At 38.1% G+C, this 23,683-nt stretch overlaps 1 protein-coding gene across 3 annotated transcripts in view; it reads right to left on the bottom strand.

The window, feature by feature from the left end:
• daam1a (dishevelled associated activator of morphogenesis 1a) overlaps positions 1-23,683 on the bottom strand; it is an 82,227-nt gene that overhangs the window by 9,159 nt on the left and 49,385 nt on the right. For 2 of the 3 annotated variants that reach the window (XM_051723073.1, XM_051723072.1), the window contains exons 3-23: positions 21,210-21,299; positions 16,398-16,469; positions 15,794-15,888; positions 11,551-11,884; positions 11,214-11,324; positions 11,023-11,126; positions 10,597-10,663; positions 10,381-10,498; positions 10,072-10,210; positions 9,038-9,096; positions 8,646-8,833; positions 7,657-7,935; positions 7,181-7,288; positions 6,851-6,877; positions 5,938-6,035; positions 4,116-4,200; positions 3,053-3,159; positions 1,964-2,052; positions 1,689-1,857; positions 1,385-1,492; positions 908-968 (exon numbers count right to left, since the gene is read on the bottom strand). In XM_051723073.1, the coding sequence (XP_051579033.1) occupies positions 908-968; positions 1,385-1,492; positions 1,689-1,857; positions 1,964-2,052; positions 3,053-3,159; positions 4,116-4,200; positions 5,938-6,035; positions 6,851-6,877; positions 7,181-7,288; positions 7,657-7,935; positions 8,646-8,833; positions 9,038-9,096; positions 10,072-10,210; positions 10,381-10,498; positions 10,597-10,663; positions 11,023-11,126; positions 11,214-11,324; positions 11,551-11,884; positions 15,794-15,888; positions 16,398-16,469; positions 21,210-21,299 (2,508 nt within the window). The remainder of the gene's footprint in view (positions 1-907; positions 969-1,384; positions 1,493-1,688; positions 1,858-1,963; positions 2,053-3,052; positions 3,160-4,115; positions 4,201-5,937; positions 6,036-6,850; positions 6,878-7,180; positions 7,289-7,656; positions 7,936-8,645; positions 8,834-9,037; positions 9,097-10,071; positions 10,211-10,380; positions 10,499-10,596; positions 10,664-11,022; positions 11,127-11,213; positions 11,325-11,550; positions 11,885-15,793; positions 15,889-16,397; positions 16,470-21,209; positions 21,300-23,683) is intronic. The other variant, XM_051723074.1, reaches the window with a different exon arrangement.

Raw genomic sequence — 23,683 nt, 5'->3', positions numbered from 1 at the left:
TAATGGTGAGGACTCCATGACAGTGTTTCTTCCCCTTAATCCCAGGTTTCAGCAACACTGTTATAGATCACTAACTCTTTGAAGGAGGAAGCGAGGGCCAGGTGAAGTCAACATAAACTTTTATTTTTCCACTTGTCAGCTTAACACAAAGCAGTTTGCTTTTCAGCACAACATAAATGCACACATAGTCAGCTTAGTGTGTCTCACTCTCCTCCCTCTGGCGGTATGAACTGCCCTTTTAACCCCCTCCAGCTCTCACTGCAACACAAAACAGCTATTAGAGGTGATTTTCCACAGGTGTCAATCGTTACTGCTCTTCCTCTCCTGGCCTCGCTCTCCACAGACGTCACTCGGCCACACCCACATCACCACAATGGATTCATTTATTAAGTGTAAAAAAAGGAAAGAACGTTTCATCATTTAAATGATTTTTCCGTCTCCATTTATGTCACCCCTTCTCCGAACGGTTTGAAGGGGCTGGCTGGTCTTTCGGTCAGTTGGTTAGTACCTTTCTTTCCATCTATCTATCTATCTATCTATCTATCTATCCATCCATCCATCTCTATCTGTCTGTCTGTCTGTCTACCTATCTATCTATAAACAACCGAGAACACCCTAGCAGCTGCCAAGCAATGCCCAAGCAACCATGTAAGAACACACTTGTAATGACCTAGCAACCAGCCAGAACACCTTAGCAACTTCGAAGGAACACCCTTGCAAATATCTAGCAACTGCCTTGCAAAATTTTCTTTTCGGATTTCAAGTGTTGTTATCATAAATAATGTTTCTCAGCCAATCAGATTGAGAGACCGGAGCTAACTGTTGTTTAAATGGTCATATTTGGCACACTGGATGAACTCAAAAGCTATGGAGTTGTCACAAATCTGGACAAAGAAGAGTCACTCACCATCTCTACACTCTTTAAGCCAGAGCGCAGGTTGTTGATGTCTTTCTCCAGCTCAGTCATGCTGGGAAAAAACAGGAGAGATAACATTTCACTGGACAATCTGCAGACCCTTTTAATCTCATTTAGAACGGCATGATTTACACAACAAACAGTGTCATGCATATCTTCACATGCCGTCTCTGATTTTTCACAGTAGGATATGTTCCTGGATGAATATTTTGTGTTTATTCTGAAACAACATTCTTGTTGAACATAGTCCTAACCCTAAAATCAGAAAAAATGATAGGTTGATAAGATTGTTAAAAGTCCAAACTCCAGCACTAATCCTTACCTTGTCCTTCCTGGCGAAATTATGGTAAGCGTCTTCCTATATTTCTGTAACTTTGATTACATTATATTCAGAGGTACGGAGTCTCTTTAAAAATGCTTAAGGGGTGCAACAGTAAAACTTGTTGTGAAAAAAGCTGTAGTGCTTACTTTACTTTCGCTGCTTCTGGAATGTTCTGCAGATCCTCATGAATCAGAGCGACTTTAGGGTACTTCTGCTCAAGCATGGTTATCAGGTAGTGCAGTAGGGTGATGTTTCTATGAGCACACACAAATCAGTTCTAGAATCAAATTCTGTTCATTTCCATATAGAGCGCGGTAGACAATTCCACTCAAACCATTACAAAGACAAATGCAATCTTTATAGCCCATGTCACACCAATGACTCCTCAACGGCATGGCTCGTAAAGGAGAGTAATATAGAGTACTCAGACAAACCAAAACCGTATCTTACTTGTCAATGCTGGACTTCGTGTCAGCAATCTTGTTGAGAGAGGACACTTTAAAGCCATAGGCGTTCCCTCGCTGGCCTTTATTCATGTAGTTACCGAAGGCCAGCACAACCTCCAGAAGCTGTCTGAGATTTTTGCTCTGAAGAACCTCTTTTGATGCTTTGCTGAGAGCTGTGCAATAAATAACATCTTCAGTATTTCTTCTACAATTTACATAATCCATATAGTGTATATAAGGCAAATAGCTGTGTAGGTCATGCATGACTGATGTATTTACCTTCCACTTTCGGCTTGATTTCTGCAACTCTTTCTGCAAACTTCTTTTTGAAGTAAAGGGACTGCAGCCGTTGTTGGTAGTGGTTGATTCTGTGGTTTAAAATTAGAAATATAATGAAACATATCAAGTTATAGAATTATATCTTGTTTATTTAAGCAACAAGGTATGAGAGGCCATGCTATATTGTTAATATAGACAAAGCTAAAGGGCTTTGTTAGGCACAACACAGAGAAAACATTATTTAAGAAAATTCATAGTCACTGAAATGTAAACCTACATGGCACCAAGGTTAATAGTTGGTATTGAGAATGGAAAGAAAAGTATGTGAACCCTTTGGAATAACCGACATTTATGTGTAAATTTGTTCTATATCGTGGATTTAAGCATGGCTGTATGGACCAATCTGCATGCAGGTCCAGAGCTATCTATTATATAAATCAAATTTTATCTAGCATAATACGTATAATACATATATAACAAAAAAGAATACTGTATATATTGGATCTTAAGAACTTCCAAGACTGTAAAACACGTACTAATATGTAGTGCCCTCATATTGCATACTGTAGCTACAAAAAGTCTGAAACTTTAACAGCCAAATATTGTTCTGTGGTTTTTCATTGTTTCATTAAAATTAAAATGTTTGACACACTGGGTCCTGTTCTTGGCAAAATATTTAAATTCCCAGATTAATATGTAAAAAGAATCCAATAACATCTGCAACTTGTTTATTTCTTATTTGGTAACATATCTCTAGATCCGTACATTCTTCATGGCGTTTCTATTTATGTCTTTGTTGGCTGACACTCCACAGAAATTAATGACATTTAGAGCTGCACAATGAAGAGGTCAGAAAATGACATCATGTTTCCAGCCCTGTTTAAAGTGTCACAGCCAATTTCAGACTTATCCAAAACAAAGAGAAACTGCATGTGGTAGCTGAAGTCAAGGATTACTGTATGAGACTAGGCAAGCCAAGATAACATCACTCGGTATAACAATTTATTTTCCACATTGTAACCTCTACATCATCCATAATTGACATTGTTTTTTGACTGTCCACTCTGATTGACCTGAATAGATTGTTACCTGCTCATCTCATAGAGGAATCGGTCTGCCTTCGCCATCCGATCCAACTCATGTTTGTGTTCTTCAAGAAGGTCCATGTCACCTTTTTCTGGAACGAACTTAAGCAGCTGCGTGAGGAGAGAGATAATGCATTCTTTAGCTGTTTATCAAGAAAAACTAGGCTGGCAAAAGGGTGGTGTGGCTCAGTAGTTCAAGACCTAGGACGGTAGCTAAAATATTGAAACAACCACACCATCTTTTTCCAGAGCAGCCTGTATTTCTCCTGAGGTTACCTGTAAGTTTTTCTTTGTATCCTGAACAATTCTTCTGGCAGTTGTGGCTGAAATCTTTCTTGGTCTACCTGACCATGGCTTGGTATCAAGAGATCCCCAAATTTTCCACTTCTTAATAAGTGATTGAACAGTACTGACTGGCATTTTCAAGGCTTTGGATATATTTTTATATCCTTTTCCATCTTTATAAATTTCCATTACCTTGCTACACAGGTCTTTTGACAGTTCTTTTCTGCTCCCCATGGTTCAGTATCTAGCCTGCTCAGTGCATCCACGTGATAGCTAACAAACTCATTGACTATTTATGCACAGACACTAATTGCAATTTAATTTGTCACCTTGTGTGTCTGTAACAAGGCCAAACATTCAAGGGTATGTAAACTTTTGATCAGGGCCATTTGGGTGATTTCTGTTACCATTATGATTTAAAAAGGAGCCAAACAACTATGTGATGATAAATGGCTTCATATGATCACTATCCTTAAATAAAAGTTTTTTTGCATGATCAGTCATAGTTTCAAAATCAATGCCAAAATTTCACAATTTCTGCCAGGGTGTGCAAACTTTTGAGCACAACTGTAGCTAAGGGTGAATATAATTTACAAATCACTCCTTTTTTGTTTTATTAGCATTTTTCATACTGTCCCAACTTTTTCGGAATTGTGGTTGTAGTACTGAAATGTGTGATGTCAATCCACTGCAGTAAAACAGGTTTGTTTTGGACACATGTCATCTTGAGTTATGAGTATGAGGGTGAGCTAAGTGATGGAGTATGTGGTGATGTTTCTCACCTGCTCAAGCATATCCTTGGGCAGATCTTCCTGCTCATCCATTGTCAATATGGCTCGCTTGATCTCCTCGTTGGAGAGTTTTAATCTAGAATAAGATTTGAGCATACCAATGTTACTCTGGTGAAAACATGTAGCCTTCCTTATTTTCAGGTGAATCTCACAAATAAATGAAGCACATTTTCCTCCCAAATTAGTCTAATGTGAAATCTCTTTCTCATTATTTTAATACAGTAATAAAAATCATCCCGTCCATAGGCAGGTTTTTTTTTCTTCACCCGAATCAACAAATTAAATTACAACAGATATATACTATTCAACAAATACTTGTATAAAGTACTGTATACTTACAACTGTACCTTAAATTATTTTTATTACAAATTTGTTTTAAAAATATATATTGTTTGCATTACAGTAAAGAGAAAATTGGATTTTTTTGCATTACAATAATGAGAATGAGATTTTTTTGCATTACAGTATTGAAAATGAGATTTTTTGCATAACAGTAATTTGAAGATTAGATTTTTTGCATTACAATAATAAAATGCATTTTTTTATTATTACAGTAATAAGAATTGGTTTTTCTGCATTATAATAATGAGAATGAGATTTGTTTTGCATTACCGTGATGAGAAATATTTTTTTGTGTAACAATAATGAGAATTCGATTTTTTTGCATTTCAGTAATAATATTAGAATTGTTTTGCAATGCAATAATGAGAATGAGATTTTTTTTTGCATTACAATGTTCAGAATGAGATTTTATGGCAATACAGTAATGAAAATTAGTTATTTGCATTACAGTAATGAAAATTAGTTATTTGCATTACAGTAATGAAAATTAGTTTTTTGCGTAACAATGAGAATGAGATGTTTTTTGCATTACAGCAATGCGAATTGGATTTTTTGGCATTGAATTAATGAGAATTCGTTTTTTGCATTACAGTAATGACAAATATTTTTTTTTTCAGACACAGAAATTCTTTTGAACAAAATGTTTTTGTCATGAACAGGTTACAAACAATCAAAACAAAACCAATGTGGGGTCAGATTTTTCTATGGTTTGGGTCAAAGGTAATTTTTTTAGGTGGTTTCAGCAAGTACCACCATGCATTAAAGGGCTTGAGATGACATTAGAGAAGATATGTATGGGTCTTGCATCTCTGCATGGGAGGACCAGTAGTCTCGATACAACTGTGATTTTTTTACCACCCATGAGTATGTTGATTGCCACTCAGGGATAAGAATGGTCACTGCATCTTTATTTCACTGCCATGTTTTGCTTCAACCCTTCAAATCCAGCTCTATGTTCACTTTCCTGATCATCAACAGTATTCTGGTCTCCATCCCTACTCACAGTATCACTTCCCTGATCTCCATCACTACTCTAAGTAGTATCACTGCCTCCATCTCCCTGCATACCATCACTATTTAGCTCTTCCCATCATCTTCCTCACTGCACTCTCTGTCTCACTACTTGAAGAACCTGATGGTAAGTCTCTCTAAAACTAGAAAGCAGAACCATTTTTCAATGTGATTTTGTGTTTTCTGTATTTGCATGGTGGTTACTGAGCAAAATAGAAAGATTCCTACTTTAAACTCTAATGCAAAACTATAAATGAAAAAAGAAGAGGTGGTTTTGCACAGTAACCACTGTGCCTGAAAGGGTTAAAAGAAAAAAAAGAAAACAGCTAAGTAAACAACGAATAGTTCTATAGTGAAGTAATGCAGAGGTTTATTACTGTGAACAAAGCTTAAATGGTGAGAGATGGTATTGGTAAGCATGAGGGCCAGTAAACTTAAGACAAAGGCATCATGGACTCACTTTGAGAGAAGGATGTTGCAGTTTTGTGCACGTCGGCCATCGATGACAGACAATTCTCTGACTTTTTTAGAGGTTACCGTGTCATCCTCAGACTCTTTCTGTAAAAAAGACAAACGGCATGAAGATCAGCATCAATATCACATTGACCATGGGTGAGAACATACAAGACACATGTGGCCTTAAACTGCCTCAAAAATACACCTGAACAGCATAATTTCACAAAAGCAGACCAAGCGCGATACAACCAGTTACAAGTACGCAAGGCATTCAAAGCAACAGAGGCATAAAACAGTCTCCTCCACCTTACATAGTGGTATTTCAAATTGGCAATGAACAGCCAGCTGTGGAGCAGACAGCAAGAAATAGTGTGTTTTGGCAATGGAACAGTAAGTTTTATTTGGAAAGTGTAAGAGGGGAAAAGGGTTGAGGGGTTCTGATCCAAGAATACGGGGGATATTTGCATTTTAGCTTCTACTTTACTGTTGCATAAACTCCAGCTGCATGCAAAACTGACTGCATGCCACATAACCAACTTGGCTAATTACGAACAGAGAATCTTGAAAAGCCTGCTAATAAACTGAAATAGGTCATTTGGTTCAATGGTATTTTAAATTATCCTACAAAAGTCTTTGATATATAACATGGTACTGAATGATTACCATATTTATGTACCATGGTATTTACCATTAATATTTACATGGTATCCAATGTACTTAAAACAATACCATGAATACTATGTCCAAAAAACATGGTAGTATCACGATACTTTTGGGTGTTTTTGTTAGGTTTGGGGCATAGCATCTAAAAACCTTATGAGTGTAAAATTTGTATTAGTCAATCCATTTGAATAAAATGAACAGATCATATAACTAGATATGACAAAACTTAAGTGTCAGGTTCATAGAGCACTTACCTGTCTAAAGTTATTTAACAGAAAGTCCTTTTATGGCAGGCAGAGAGCAGAAAGTATTAGTTAGTAAAGGAAATATGCAAAAGGGCAGGTGTAAACACAAGGCAGAAAAAACCTTGCATGTCAAAGAGAACCAGATTACAGGGGTGGGACAGAAAGACAGAGATTCAAGCAGAGGAGTTTTAGTAACATATATGTCTGACATCACAGAAATACCTAGAGAATGCAAAAGGCACCTGGAGTAATGTGAAAGATGTGCTACAAAACATATAGGACCAGACGTGTAAGAATTTTAATCATTCCATTTTTGTGTTGCTGGAGAAAAACTGATACCTGTTGTCTCTGGTAGGCTGAGAACGTTTTCTCAATGTCCTCTAAGTCTAAAAGTTTGAAAACATTGATGTCGTCCAGGTCCACCCATACCGTCCCTTCCAGTTTATTCTGCAAGACAGAGTTGAGCAATGAATACACTGCGGTACATAGATTTAATTGGCTACAGTTCAGTATTTATTATTGAACAAAACAAAAAACAAAAACACAAAAAACCTACAGAAAAACCAACACAAAACAGAAAACTGAAGAAAACAAAACTAAACAGAAAACTAAATAAAATTAAAAAAATGAGAATGGCTGAGAACACAAAACAAAATACAAATGCAAAAAGAAAAGAAAACAAAACAGCTTGTACTTTGGGGTTTCTTTTTTTATGAGCAAATATAAAAAGGTATGTTCCCACCTTGACTATGATTTAAATGTAAAAAGGTGCTTGGCTATAAACATTAAACCACCCACAAACATGATAAACTCACTTCACTGAGTTTGGTCCAGTTGAAGGACTTGAGTGGATTAGATGGCTGAGGTATGCTCTTCTTCAGTGTGGAGCCCAGAAGACCTCCAGGTAGAGGAGGAGCACCAAAGCAAGGCAGGCCTGGTGGAGGTGGTGGTCCCCCAGGTAGAGGGGGAGGAGGTGGTGGTGCTCCACCTGGAGGTGGTGGAGGAGGTGGCAGGCCAGCCGGTCCTGGGGGAGGAGGTGGGACGCTACCAGGGGCCAATGGGACAAAAGGGGGGCCCCCTGGGATATTTGTCCTCTAATAAGACAAGAAAGGGTAGAAATATGAAGCAAGAGTGTTGTAAGGCCTTTCAATCAATTGTATAGGAATCAACACAATGAAAACCACACTTTGGCTCTGTTACAATCGCTAGCGAGCTGTTAGACACACTCATGACCCTGAAGGATGTACCATACAGAAAGCTGCAAAATTATGCTGCCTTATATGAGACCTTTTTTGATCAAAGTCTAAGGCAGCCCTTCATGTATCAGTTTGAGGATAAGGCAATTCTAGAATGCCTTGTGATAAGTGTATTTTTTCTTCAAGATGACAAATGGAAATATACATTTCAAACTTAACCATTATTTATTTATTCAGTACGGAAAAGGATGGATCGAAAATATTTCCATCTAAATTAACTACTTCACCCAATTTTTGTGTGCAATGTACTACTTTTTTTTTTTTTTTTTTTTAGCTTAATAGAGCTGGTGTTTAGCTGATCGGCCAGCTGGTCTCCCACCCTGACAATGCCTAATTTCCCTCTAAGCAGACCAGCCTAACCAGCTAAGACTGGTTTAAGCTGTTGATAACAACAGAGTAAGCAAGTGCTAACAGAGTGTAGAGCATTTCAAATCAATCACTTATGAGGATACATTTCAGTTGGATGCTAAACTAGACAGCAAGACAGTTCACTAGGTTTTGGAACAGTCACTATGTGTGTGTGTGTGTGTGTGTGTGTGTGTGCATACATTGCTCATCTCATGGAGCCGTGCAGAAAGATCAGCCACTTGCTGTTTCACAAGCTTATGCTCGCTGCTCTCCTTCTCCAGCTTTTCTTTCATCTTATTGAGCGTTTGCATCATTTCTTCCTTTTCTTGAGTTTTTGCATCACACTCCCTCTCTTTCTTCTCCAGCTTCTGCTGAAGCTCATTATGTTCTACAATTCAAGCCAGAGAACAAAAACAACTTCAATCAAAATGCACCACAGCACAAACAATGCTTCATTTAACAATGTCAGCAATGTCATCACTCTTTCCCATGCAGATGAAGGCACATGTAAACACATTCAAGGCCTCCTGATGGGTAAACAGTCACTTCAAAAGGCCTAGATCAATATTTGACACATAGACAGGTCGTATACCTTTTCTCATTTTTTCTGCTTGTTCTTTCCACTGTTTCACCTCATTCTCATTGACCAACCTGTAAAATCAAACAAAAATATAGTCAATATCGTCCACACAGCTCTAAAGTACAGTATAATATGTATATATGTTGCGTGTATTGTGTTTACTGCAAATTTTTCAAAATATCTATCTATTTCATTGACCAGCAAGATAATTTTTAAATGTGTATACCTGCTATTAACACTGTCAATTTTTCTAAGTATATAAGCATAAAGATGACTTTAAAGCTAACATAAATGGACTAAATTTATAATAGTTGGTAAGGACCAGGAGGAAACCAGGGAATCTTGGTGCTAAATGTAAAGGGATCAGACATGCCTCTGTCCCCTTCACTAGTGAGCTCTTCGAAGCAAAAAAAAGCCCAAGAACTTTGTAACGTCTCTGTAATATTTGATCAAACCACAAAATGTTTTCCATATGCATTCTGCATATTTATTTTCATTTCACTGAAATTGTCCCAGATCGTCTCTCAGCCTCAATGCTTTAACTTGTTTGAACTAAAATGAAACTGTGTCGGTTTTAATTAATTCCATGCTGAATGATAACAAAAAATAAATGTTTATTTTAACTCTTGTACCATCAAAAGGAAGCTACGTCCCAGTCTGTACATCTAGCTATATGATTGTCATGTTAAAATAACAGCCTGAAAAGCTCTATTTAAGTTTATATCCATAAGACACCAAAATCTATGTACAGTCTGAAGCTTTCCTAAAATGCAGGAGATTAGGTACAGTCGGATGGGTTACTTGCTTCAAAATTACCTTTTGAGTCTGGATTATGGATTTGAGATTATATGTTTCTGAACAGAATGAGTCAAATCACAGAATTTGCCAAATGACAAGCGGTTTTGGAGATTAATGCTCAGGATATCAATAATTCCAGGCAAATACAAGAAATGAGGGCACTGGGTACAGTATTGTTAAATCACTGTTGTTGAATGCCTATGGTATAAATCTTATGACATTTGCTGGCCCATCTATTCATTACTCACATTCGCACAACGTTCTTCACATTGAAATTCTCCAGGGGAGCCACATCAGGGTCATGACCCTTTTCGTTCTGCAGGACAATCTGCTGGACAATTCTGTCAAGGAGGAGCCAGTAATGTATCGTGTTCCCACTTCTTTTATCTGAGGCATAGTGGAGACATGATGGTGAACAAATCCAAACACAACACATAGCAATAGGTTTTCTAGAAAACTTGATTCACAAACCCATAAATAATACTATGATGTTCATTCATTCACACGTTTATGGAGATTACACAAGATAATGGTGCTCAACCAGTGGCAACACTCACAAGGCATATGAAGACAGTGCTGTAATATAGACATAAAGTGCGGGAAGGCGTCCGTTTGGATGATTTGCTTCCGGATGAGATCGAACACCTGAGTCGCACTTTTAGTGTCTATGTGAACCTGAGGAGAATGAATGGCCAATGTGAAATTACTTTTGGGGGAAAAAAAAAGAGCACGTATTTACAAACAAAAACAGTAAATTAAGAAAGCAAGCTTACATTTTCAAATCGCTTTGCGAGAGCTAATTCATCTTCATTTCGTAGCATCTCAAAGAAGTCTAAATGCCTGGAAAGCAACAAAAGTCGATTGCATGTAATGCTCTGCAGAACTCCCCCAGGTACTTAAAGGGATAATTTACCCAAAAATGTAAATTAATCAACCTCATTTTGTTCCAAACCCCAAAAATGTTAGGCAAAATGACAGTCTCAATCACCATCCACTTTCATTGTACGAAAAAAAAAAAAAAAAGATGCAATGAAAGTGAATGGTGACTGAGGCTAACAATCTGCACCAAGACAGCATTTTGGTAACAATCTCCTTTTTGTTCATATGGGTTTGGAACAACAAAAGAGTAAGTGAATGATGACAGAATTTCCATTTTTGGGTGAACTATCCCTTAAAAGACAGTAAAAGACAGTACTTACCGATCTAAAGTGGAGTTTTCATGGGACCGTAATTTATCAATCACTGGTTGGATGCCCAGCATCAGAAATTCATACCGCAAATGAATTCGGAACTCCAAACTGGTCTGTAAATGAAATGCTGGAAGTTACAGAGAAAAGCTTGGGATGATTTGAATGTAATGAAATGCAGATGTGAAGAATGCGGCCCTTACCTCCCCTGCTCCCTGACTGAGGACAGCATTGATGAAGGACATGATTGCCGTCTTGAGGTTCACCTCATCTCTGTAGCGGCCCGTACTCCTGTCCAAGTCATTTAGAAGGGTCTATGTGAAAATCGAGAAGACAGGGAGACAAAAGATGAAGAATGAGAGTGAAAAAAGGAGAAAGTTATCTTAATGTTTCATTCTTAAGCCTATATGACTCAATGTTTTCAAAGGAAAAGTGGTTCCAAGAGTAAGGACCATGTTGACACCAAACAGCTGTCCATTTCTAGTTCAAACACCATGTCCTAATCAAGTGATTGAACCAAAATGATTTATTGTTGCGCACCTGAAATCGCGTCCGCTCGCAAGCGAACTTCTGATAGTGCAACATGGCTTCCAGGATCTTCTTGTGTCCTCCAGGAACTAAGCACACGGCACCCATGATCTCTAGAACCGCCACTTTGGTCTTGATGTTCTCGGTGGCCAAACTCTGGGCAATGATGTTGATGCTTTCGGTGTGGGCGAGCACATGGGCACGTCCCTGAGAGTTGTTCATCAGGGCTTTAATGCAGCCAATCAGTGAGGTGTGGATCTGAGACTCTGTGGTCTCATAGTCCATCGTTTTAAGGAAGTTCAGGATGCACGTCAGTCCATCGAGGTCTATGAAGCGTGTGACAAACCTGAGGAGGACAGCAGAGGTGAGGCCAGAGTATAAGCAGAAGATCTTCAACTCTTTTCTTCAAAGGTAGCATCTGAACTGAAATGGAACCTCATAGGTGACTGATTTCGGACGATTTTCGACTTGACTTTAAATTGTTTTAAATAGAGTTTCCCGTTAGCATGTTGCTAAGACAACAATGTGATCCTCTAATAAGCATAAAAATACAAAACACACAAATACTGTGTAAAATAGTCAATAAAGATTTATTTTTTTTCAACTTCTAACTATTGACTTTATAAGTATAATTATAATTAATATTTCTCTCAGTTTGTACACAACTTTTGATTTATTTTTGCAATGCATTCTGGAGTTACCTTATCAACTAACAATACACGCAATGCTACCCTAGAATTTTACAGTATATAATCATCCTTCCTACCTTTTGGAACAGCTTTTGTGTTAGGCACGCACTTATAATGCCTTGAAATACTGCCTACTGTACATAGGCAGCTCACTAGGACAATTTACTCTTAAAATTTCCCAATTTTTAAGCAAAATATCTATTGTAGATTCAGAGATGACTGCTTGCATGAAAAATTACTGCGGCCTTTACCACTATGATGGAGGGCCAAACAAAATGATTTTGCTGGCACTGCATAGAGTTTCTATGGGATGGTGAATACAAATTCCTAATCTTTTATGCAGCAGTCACAGTGTGCTTTTATATGCATACATGTTATTTCAGGAAACTTGGAATGAACTAAACCAATTCGATTCAAAGAGCAAAAAAGCAGCCAAATATAAACATCTTTTGTTCAGAATCAAGCTTCATTTAAAAGAATCAACAGAATTGTTTTGGACTGTTTTGGTTTGTGAACGGCACAAGTTTCTCTTGTAAACAATGACGCGCTTCCTGACTCCTCCTCCACATGACGCGTGACCTTACCAACGAGCTTACGTCATCCCTCTCATGAGCGCACGTCACAGAGATGTACAGAAGCGAACATTCGTAGTTAAAAAGTATATAAGTATTGTTTTGTTTCTAAAAAGAAAATCAATCGTTTGCATTCAGAAGAACTTTATTTGTCGACTGGAGTCGTGTGGATTATTCTGATACACCCTAAATATGCATTTTGGACCATCAAAAAATGGAGTACATTCACTTGCATTGTTTAAAGGAAGAGGCCTGAAATGAAATCCTAAAAGTCTTAAATTCTGTTTTGATGAAGAAAGAAACTCAGATACATCTTGGATGGCCTGAGGGTGAGTAAATTATCAGCAAATTTTCATTTTTGGGTGAACCATTCCTTTAATAGGCAATGCTTTAGGCACTGACACACATGGCCATTCAAAGCTGCAGCAGTGGTGTATATGATAAGTGACTGTATATTAGGGTGAACCTCAGGACCAGAGATGTCCCCGTCATAGCTTACACCAAAATCAAAGGACAAAAAAATAAGAATTTATATTTTATAGAAAGAAAATAAAGTCAATTTTAGGCTCATTAGGTGTTTTTTTTTTTTTTTTACATTATTATTTATTCATAATTGCATTGTTTTTACTGTAATGCTATATATACTGTACAAGAAAGTGAATGTGGCCCTTCCATTGACATTCAAATACAAACCACTTCAAAAGTATAGCCACAACATTATAGATGATAACATGATTTTAGTGCTATGAAATCACTTATCTGTGTACGGTTATTCCAATATTACAACTTCATTGTCATGTCAACACAACGCCCTAAACACTGCAAGCAATTTTATCATACTAAAATCATGCAGAACAGAGATTTACTCACACTAAAAACTTGTTAATACATATAATGTTTACATTGTACCCATGATTTTTGCTTCTTTTTTTTTTTTTTAAATAAACGAGGGACGAGTCAAATATTATTTATGCTACAAATGCTGGCGATTGAACTTAACTTGCAATGAACCCGGAACATTCCTTTAAATCATAAAGTATATTTGTAAAGTACAATTATAAGTATACATCATGGTAGTATTAGTTGTTCTAGTACCAATTTATGCTGATTTTATTACAGTGGAAGTTAATGTTATTACAATGGTTATTACAATGGAAGTGAATAGGGCCAGTCCATAAACATTCTTTGAAAATGTTTTTTTTTTTTTTTTTTTAAGAGGGATGAATCAAATATATTTTCTATGGTATTCAACATTATGCTTCAAATACTCTTCATTGAACCTGGATACACTATACACCAATAAGCCAAAACATTATGACCACTCACAGGTGAAACGAATAACGCTCAATAACATGTCATGGTCTGGGTAGATTAGATGGTAAGTGAATAATCAGTTCTCATAGTCAACGTGTTGAATGCAGGAGAAATGGGCAAGAGTAAAGACCTGAGTGACTTTGACAAGGACCAAATTGTTATGGCCAGGTGACTAGGTCAGAGCATCTCTGAAACGGCAAGGTTTGTGGGGTGCTCCCTGTCAGTAGTTGTGAGTACCTACCGACAGTGATCTGAGGAGGGACAAACCACAAACCTGCGACAGGGCATTGGGCGCCCAAGGCTCATCAATGCGCGAGGGCAATGAAGGCTATCCCGTCTGGTCCGAACCGACAAAAGAAAGACATTTTAATGACGGTTACGGGAGGAATGTATCAAACAGTGCATCGCACCCTGTCATATATGGGGTTGCGTAGCCACAGACCGCTCAGTGTGCCCATGATGACCCCTGTCGAAAGTGCCTATAATGAGCATGCGATAGTTGGAACTGGACCTTAGAGCAGTGGAAAAAGTTGCCTGGTCCGATGAGTCCCATTTTCTTTTACATCATGTGGAATGCCATGTACGCCATTTACCTGGGGAAGTGATGGCACCAGGATGCACTGTAAGAAGACAACAAGCCCGTGGAAGGGGGTGTGATGCTCTGGGCAATGTTTTGCTGGGAAACCCTGGGTCAGGCCATTCACGTGGACGTCAATTTGAAACATGCCACCTACCTAAACATCGTTGCCGACCAGGTACACCCCTTCATGGCAATGGTATTCCCTGTTGGCAGTGGCCTCTTTCAGCAGGATAATGCGCCCTGCCACACTGCACACATCGTTCGGGAATGGTTTGAGGAACATAATGAAGAGTTCAAGGTGTTGCCCTGGCCTCCAAATTCCCCAGATCTCAATCCGATTGAGCATCTGTGGGATAAGCTGGACCAACAAGTACGATCCACGGCGGCTCCACCTTGCAACTTACAGGACTTGATCTGCTGCTAATGTCTTGGTGCCAGATACCACAGGACACCTTCAGGGGTCTTGTAGAGTCCTTGTCTCGGCGGGTCGGTGCTGTTTTGATTGCACATGGAGGACCACCAGCATATTAGGGAGGTGGTCGGAATGTTTTGGCTTATCAGTGTATTTGTAAAGTACAATTATAAGTAAACATCTTGGAAGTATTTGTTGTTCTGGAATCAATTTATGCTGATTTTATTCTTTTTTTTAAATCAATGCATCCAGGATGTTTTCATTACTGTATTAAAGTAACAGAAATGTGGGAGGAAATGTGCTTAAATGTTATGAAAATAATGTCACAATGCAAAAACATCTATATGGTCCTAAATAGGTTTCATTATCTTTATGAAAAATATAATTTCTTATTTTTTACTTATTTGTTCAGTGTGTAATATGACATTTCGTCGGGAGATTCACCCATTATTATGACTCATTCAGGGAAGTTAAACTGCTCAACAGCTATTAACACTTCTCCTGGCAATGAATTGTGCAGTAGATCACTCTGACAACTAATACCCTTGAAGGGCACGTTTCGTATTAATGATGCACTTAGTGAAGGAGAGAGAGAGAGAGAGAGATACTCTATAATGAGAGCAATTAAGGAGAATTACACTGTCACGAAAAGACCCATTTGATCATGTGAGTGTGTTCTATTCAGTACCTCATTGGCTGTGTGCGGAGAGCAGTTTTCAAGCTCTCTATGGTCTTATTCCTCTCCTCCTCATCCTCCTTCTCCAGGGCCAGCAGGGTCTTCCTCTGATGGTGATATTTAACATTACAGGCATTAAAAAGGGGACTGTCATCAAACTGGAGGGACTTGGTCTAATGTCATATCTTAGTACTATGGCTGAAAAACCGAACACTGTACTTATGGTCACAGAAACCTTCAAACACTTCTCCAGAAGCAAACATAAATTAACTGCTCGGACTTCATCCTCCATCCCAGTGTTTTAAACACAAGCACAAACTTAAAGAGTGCTATAATATGTGTGAAGGAATTTATAGCTTCACAAATTACATTCTGATGAATGTATGTTCTCTTTCCCTTATGAAAAATGTAGTTGTTTACGAACATTAAATCTTCTCAGTAAACACCCAGTTGCCAAACAACATCCCCAAGGGCAACATCTGCAATTTTAACGACTCCCTTTTGACTAAGAGTCTTTGGATAGCTTCAGGCCAAATGCAGAAGTTAGTGTGGTCAGGGAAGTGTGCAGTATTTCCTGTTGGCTAGCTTGGCATTACATGTATAATACTGTACTTACAGCAGCCATTGAATTGATCTGATCAATGTAGAATTCAGGCCAGCTGGTCGCCCCCTTATTCTCTTCCTGCTCCTATGGAAAAACTTAATATTAGCTTGAACACTAAGATTCTTCTAAAACAATAATGACGATACAAATATTTGCAGAGAAAACCATATAAACAGACACTTAAATTTACATAAAAGCATACATTTGCAGACACACAGGAAATCCTATTTGAAAATTAACACCAAAATAATAATAATCTAACCCAAATATATTTCATACGAAATCGAAGAACGAACAGGTGACGTCATTTAGAACAAAAGCTGGCCAAAAAGACAGTGTTTTTGCGTTCATTTCGGTGGTTAATAACAGCTCGCCTGAGCGAGCTTTTAGAAAAACTTCTAACCGACTTTTTAACACCTTCTTACTGCCATTGGTCCACGTCATCGGTAGGTGTGACCTGAAGCTCCACCTACCTTGACGCCTCCAGCTTATTCTGTTTATGTTGTTTCAGTCAGTCAAAATCAGTCATCGCTCATCTTTGCAATAGTATCAGTGTCATCATAAATTACAACAACAGAGTGTAATCGGTGCATATTATGACTGCGTAGCGCATTAGCGTCATGAATTAATAATGTAAACAAGACAAATTAAACATTTTTTACTGCATATATATTACTTTAAATCATCATCGAGTGGTTAAAACAACTTTTTTTTACTGATCTCATATGAATTCTTCTCATAGAATGAGGTATTGATAACACATTTTAAAGTCACATTAGTTAAGGTTTTACTGAGTGTCCTCATATTTAAATGCTCCTCTAAACGCCTCCCACAGTGGTATGGCAGCTGTCTGAATGTTCAGAAACAGTATACTGTTGCTCGGCTGTTTAGAACTTCTTTTTACCCCAGAAAGAAGAATGAATGAGAACTTCTACCGAAGTATATTAGGGCCTTAATATGTTAAAGGGATAGTTCACCCAAAAATGAAAACTCTCTCATCATTTACTCCCCCTCATGCCATCCCAGATGTGTATGACTTTCTTTCTTCTGCAGAACACAAACAAAGATTTTTAGAAGAATATTTCAGCTCTGAAGGTCCATACAATGCAAGTGAATGGTGACCAGACCTTTCAAGCTCTAAAAAGCACATAAACACATAATAAAAGTAATCCATATTACTCCAGTATTTAAATCTATGACTTCATAAGCAATATAATAGGTGTGGGTGTGAAACAGATCAATATTTAAGTCTTTTTTTTTTTCACTTGAAAGTGGAGATTTATAGTAAAAAAGGATTGAAATATTGATCTGTCTCTCACCTAAAGTGATTGCATTGCTTTAGAAGACATATATTAAACCACTGGAGTCGTATGAATTACTTTTATGCTGCCTTTATGTGATTTTTGGAGCTTGAGAGGTCTGGTCACCATTCACTTGCATTAAAAGGGCCTAAGGAGCTGAGATATTTTTCTTCTAAAAATCTTCATTTGTGTTCAGCAGAAGAAAGAAAGTCACACATCTGGGATGGCATAAAAGATGATCAGATAAATGATGAGAGGATTCTAATTTTTGGATGAACTATCCCTTTAAAGTCAACATGAAATGCAGTTCACATCACATTTACTTCACAAATGTGACACAGTTCCAAGTTAAACAAGATATTCAATGAGGAAAAAATGCCTGGAATAGATTTTATCCATCAAGTATTAATTGGATCGGCAGGTGCAATTTTTAGAGACCCACAAAATGAGTGGCCATTTATTGTTAGATTGATATATATTAAAGGAACTGGTAGCTAGTTAAGCAGAAAAGTGTGAATATCAGTTAAAACATTTCTGTCAAATCGATTTTCAGTCTCTCTCTATATACATTGTGACGAAAGATTACAATGACAAATATTTTTTTTTCTTCAGACCAGAAACATGTTTTAAGAAAGTCAACGGGTTTAATTTTTATTTCATTTTGACTTTACAATCTTCAGACACACAAAGACACAAAGTCAATGTGCTGTCCTTCACACCAACACAGATCTCCTTGTACTGCCAATTCACATTCTCATGTACTTCCTCAGTCCCAATGTGTTAGAACAAAACTGATCGGAGTGTTGTGATATCCAAAAAATCAGTTCCAGCAACCCAAAAGTGCCTGTGAAATGATATATTTGTGTGTGTCTACACCTGACATTTTGTTTGAGTCAACTTTCAGGTAACAAGCATCTCAAGACTTAAGTTTTGGGACTATTCCAGTCCAAAAGTTCAGTTAAAAAGCTCTGGCAGAGGGTTAAAGGCTACAAGACATTCCAAAACATGCCTTTTCCCAGAGTAACTGATTCGTTAAACCTTTTAATAAAAGCCTGGGGTTGGGAAACAATACCACAGTGTTTAGTGCTATACTCAAGTGTCTATAATATACAGCTGCTCCCTCATTCCAAGATTGACTTGTGTTGGCCAGGGTAAGTTTGGAACTGGGAATTGGGGTTGTTTTGGGGGTTTCAGCGTAACGGTTACAGTACGTACACCACATGAGCCGACTTTCACGATAAGCTTCCAGGAATCTCTTTAACAAGTACACCCATTGTTTTATAACCATATTCTGCAATTATGCAATTAAACAAACTATTTTGTACCAGAGGGGCTTAGGGATTATAAAAAGTGTAGCTTGAAACCAAAAAGAAGTGTGAGAAAGTTCTCATTATGAGTTATTATGAACACAAATGCTTAATACCAGACATTCACACACATTTTGACCCCTTACGTCTTGATAGCAGTTTTAGCTCTCATTATATTGCACGGTGTTGGTTCCATATGTTGCTGAAATCCCAAAAATCCACCGAGGAGAGATTTGATTCAGTCCTTGCAGGTGTAGTTGGCCGACACACCGCATGTGGTGTTTTATTGAGCTTGGATAACAGTGCATACTTGTAAAAGTTAGACGGGTTTGGTTCAAGCATTTCTGCACAGTTTAAAAGCTGAAACGTTTGACTGTAGTGTCAGAGCTACTGTACTAGACAGTTATGGATTTTGTCACATTGCTATCAATATAAATGATGGTAGTGTAAAACTGAAGCAGAGTATGCGGTTAAACCAACTTCAAACAGAAAGTATAGTCTTTACTGTGCTTTTATGATGGTGTAGGTGAAATATAAGTCAAGATGAAATAAAAATTTACCCTATTTCGACTCATCCCTCGTTTATCAAAAAAAAAAGTGACAGAAAGACGCTTACAATAGAAGTGAATGGGGCAATCCATAAGTGTTAAAAAAAACATACTGTTTCAAAAGTATAGCCACAAGGTATACCATGACTTTAGTGTGATATCTCTATTCTACATGATTTTTGAGTGATAAAATCGCTTGCTAGGATTACAGGGTTTACCGCCATTATGATGTCATGACAATGAATTATAATATTGGATCTAACTTTACACATATAAAAGGTAAGTGATTTTATCACACTAAAATCCTGTTAACGCATATAATGTTAACGTCTTGTGGATATACTTTTCCAACAGGGTGCATTTGAATGTTTATGGACTGGCCCCATTCACTTCCATTGTTAGTGCTTCCAATCCGAATTTATAAATAAGCAATAAAAACCTCTAACTGAAAACATCTTTCATTTTTAATTCCAACTTTCTACCAATGCAGAAAACCTCTCAGAGGTTTCAAAAATGCTTTGATCCAAGCAGAAACCACAATATAAATGTTTGTATTAATATATGGATGCGAAGGGACTTAATCCCTGACATCGTAATGATTGACAGTAATCTTTTTGAAATGTTTTGGAGGTCAATAAGCCAGCAGCTGAGGGAGGGTTCCCTGGTGGGTCATGACCAGGTAACTTGTCATGCACTTCAGCAGCCTTAGAAAAACCCCAGACTACTGCTGTGTACTTTGCTCTTCAGTTCCACTGGCGTAAATGTCTCCTATAAATGAAGGTTTACAGAGTGTGACAGGGCAGCCTGGGTTCTGTTACCTCTCACTCCTCTAACCCAAATCACACGTACTGTGAAAATAAACTCTTGCACTCAACAGCAAGCCTGTGCTAGAGCGGGCTTGGTTAGATTTTGCTGTTTACATTATGGCCTAGATGTACAGTAAACTGAGGTGCGTTCATACATTTAGCTGTTTAGCTTCAAGTTCTCTGGTAAGAACAGATTAAACGTTTGAGCAGGAAACAGGGATGTTTAATGAAACAGCTATGCGGGGCCCAGGTAGCTCAGCGAGTAAAGACGCTGACTACCACCCCTGGAGTCACGAGTTCGAATCCAGGGCATGCTGAGTGACTCCAGCCAGGTCTCCTAAACAACCAAATTGGCCCGGTTGCTAGGGAGGGTAGAGTCACATGGGGTAACCTCCTCGTGGTCACTATAATGTGGTTCTCGCTCTCAGTGGGGCGCGTGGTGAGTTGTGCGTGGATGCCGCAGAGAATAGCGTGAAGCCTCCACATGCGCTATGTCTCCGTGTTAACGTGCTCAACAAGCCATGTGATAAGATGCGCGGATTGACAGTCTCAGACGTGGAGGCAACTGAGATTCGTCCTCTGCCACCCAGATTGAAGTGAGTCACTACACCACCACGAGGACTTAGAGCGCATTGGGAACTGGTCATTCCAAATTGGGGAGAAAAGGGGAGAAAAAAAAAGAAAAAGAAAAAAAAAAGGAAACAGCTATGCAAGGTTAAACTCCAAAAAATTTTCACAAACCTAGGGAACACACCCTGACATGCCGGTATTTGATTGTATTGATCTATATTATATTTGTTACCAGGGACATAAATCCCATCATTATCTGACATTAGAGTTCATTGCTTTGGGAAGGCCTTACCTTCTTCTTGCTACAGTAGATTTGCCATTTCTTCTCTGCAGGAAGGGCAAACATGGCCTCTCTATGTTTCTCTGTGAGATCCAGCTCATCCTGTAGGGGAAGGGGACATTGAGAGAGGTTTCAAGATATTGCATCTGTTTATTTCAAACAGTTTCTATTTTAATTTGTTATGTTACAGGTCCAAAAAACATGGTATTCCTATGGCACATGTCCAAAAAAACATATAGGCTAATCATGGTACATGTAAAAAAAAAAAAAACCCAAAAAACCTGGGATTGCCATGGTAAATGTCCAAACAAACATGGAATGGGCTTTGTAAATGTCCAAAAACATAGTATTGCCATGGTTCATGTCCAGAATATATGGTATTCCTATGGTACATGTCCAAAACAACATGGTACAGGCTAGTCATGGAGCATGTAAAAAAAAAAAAAAAAACATGGTATTGACATGGTACATGTCCAAAAAACATGGTATCCCTATGGTACATGTCCAAAAAAAAACATGGTATCCCTATGGTACATGTCCAAAAAAAAACATGGTATCCCTATGGTACATGTCCAAAAAAACATGGTATAGTCTAGTCATGGTCAATAAAAAACAAAACAAAACAAAAAACACATGGTATTGCCATGATAAATATCCAAACAAACATGGTATTATCATGGTACATGTAAAAAAAACAAAAAACACAGTACTGACATGTGCATGTCTAAAAAATATGGTGTTGCCATGGAACATGCCCCAATAAAACAAGGACAAAGGAAAACAAGAGTAATTAAATACATAATTAATAAATATCCATGCAGAAATGTAATTATTGAAAAAATAGAGAAATTCTGTTTGAAAAAAAATAAAAAAAATACAAATAAAAATCTTTGATATCTATTCGTTCTATTTAGTTTGCCTTTTTTTAAAAGCAAGGATCAACATCTAGGTCCTGACATATCAGCATCCTATTCAGTGAGCCACGAGACCTGGCAAAGAATCGTTTCCTCACGGCAAAGAAAAGAGTTAGTCCCATGTAAACCATCAATTAATGCCTGCACACTCCTGTGACCTGTGCATTCCCATGATGCAGTTCTGTGCTGAGTACGTCACATTCAATCCAGATGTTTAGGCAGAAGTTAATTAACTTCATGTGAGGGACAAATACAATAAGCAGGTCCTGAGAACACTTGTAACTGGCTGCATAAGGATATAATGAGGTATCCTTTAAATACAGGAAAATAGTATTATCCAACTCACCAGATACCACATATTCCTGAGTCAGGCAGGTCAAAGACTGATTGTAACCAGATATCTTTCCATCTACCTTCCAAAACCTAAACCTGCATTTTCTAATCTGCTATGCCCAAACAAAACAGGCAGAACACATATTCTTAAAGGGAGGAAGAAAGAAAGTCATATGGGTTTGGAGTAAAATGAGGCTGTAAAGGATGACAGAATTTTTATTTTTGGGTGAACTATCCCTTTAAAGCATTGTCTGTTTGCCAACTAGCTATACATGCAGACTGTTGTTCTAATCAATGCAGAACCAAAAGCCTGTTAGAAACATTTTCCTGTTAAATCAAGTTAACATGGCACTGACTGACGTCTCAATTGTGGCTCATTGTAAGCACTCAAAGACTCAGCTGTGAGCCCATCTGAGCCAAATGCCTGCTGGTCACGCGCTGGTGGGCATGAGGCACACAGACGTTCTCCTGCTTGCATGGAGTCTGCAGAGCTAATGAGGAGACATGCATTGTTTAACAGACCCTTTAATGGACCATTAGCAGGGAATGCTTGGATTCCACATAGTACGGAGTCTAATGGTGGGTTGCATCAACAAGGATCAATTTTAAATTTAGATTAAATCAAGGTTTATCTGATAGTTTTGTTGCACCAAACTTTAAACCTTTTTTAAATATAATCAGGGTTACATTTTAACCATCGATTTGATCCCAATTTCACAGTAAATCTGAATTAACTTTAATCCTCTTCCTCCAATACTTTAAACTCTTATTTAAGTCTCAGTTAGGGATTCACTTTAAACTTGCAGCTGAGGTGGTTTAAATAAACAACGGACCTACAATTAAACATGAGTGACTAGGTAAACGAACAGTGGATGTGCCATCAGCCCTCTGAGAGATATTTATCATATTATTTATGTTTATTATGGTCTGAAATGTTGGGCCGTTGGCCGCAATGTGTGCTTTCAAATTCAGTGTGCGAGTGTGGTGGCTCGTCTCGGTGGTGGCGCAATTACCTGCTTCCCCATCCTTTACAAGCAGAGACACCGGACAGAGACAGGTTTCTTGAGGAGAAGCGAGAGTAGAGCGTAATTTCGGCATTTAACAAGAGCGGTTATGAATGACAGGTGATCGTTATTGTTCCCCTCCTCTGTTATACTTGTTACAGTCGGCAGCATAGGCTGTTAATTTCTGGCCACAATAGTGGTGCGGTCGATCTGAGACGCTGTACACACTGCGGTG

The sequence above is a fragment of the Myxocyprinus asiaticus genome, chromosome 17 (genome assembly GCF_019703515.2).
Source record: "Myxocyprinus asiaticus isolate MX2 ecotype Aquarium Trade chromosome 17, UBuf_Myxa_2, whole genome shotgun sequence".
NCBI classification, from domain to species: Eukaryota; Metazoa; Chordata; class Actinopteri; order Cypriniformes; family Catostomidae; genus Myxocyprinus; species Myxocyprinus asiaticus.
This window is presented reverse-complemented; position numbering and strand designations above follow the sequence as displayed.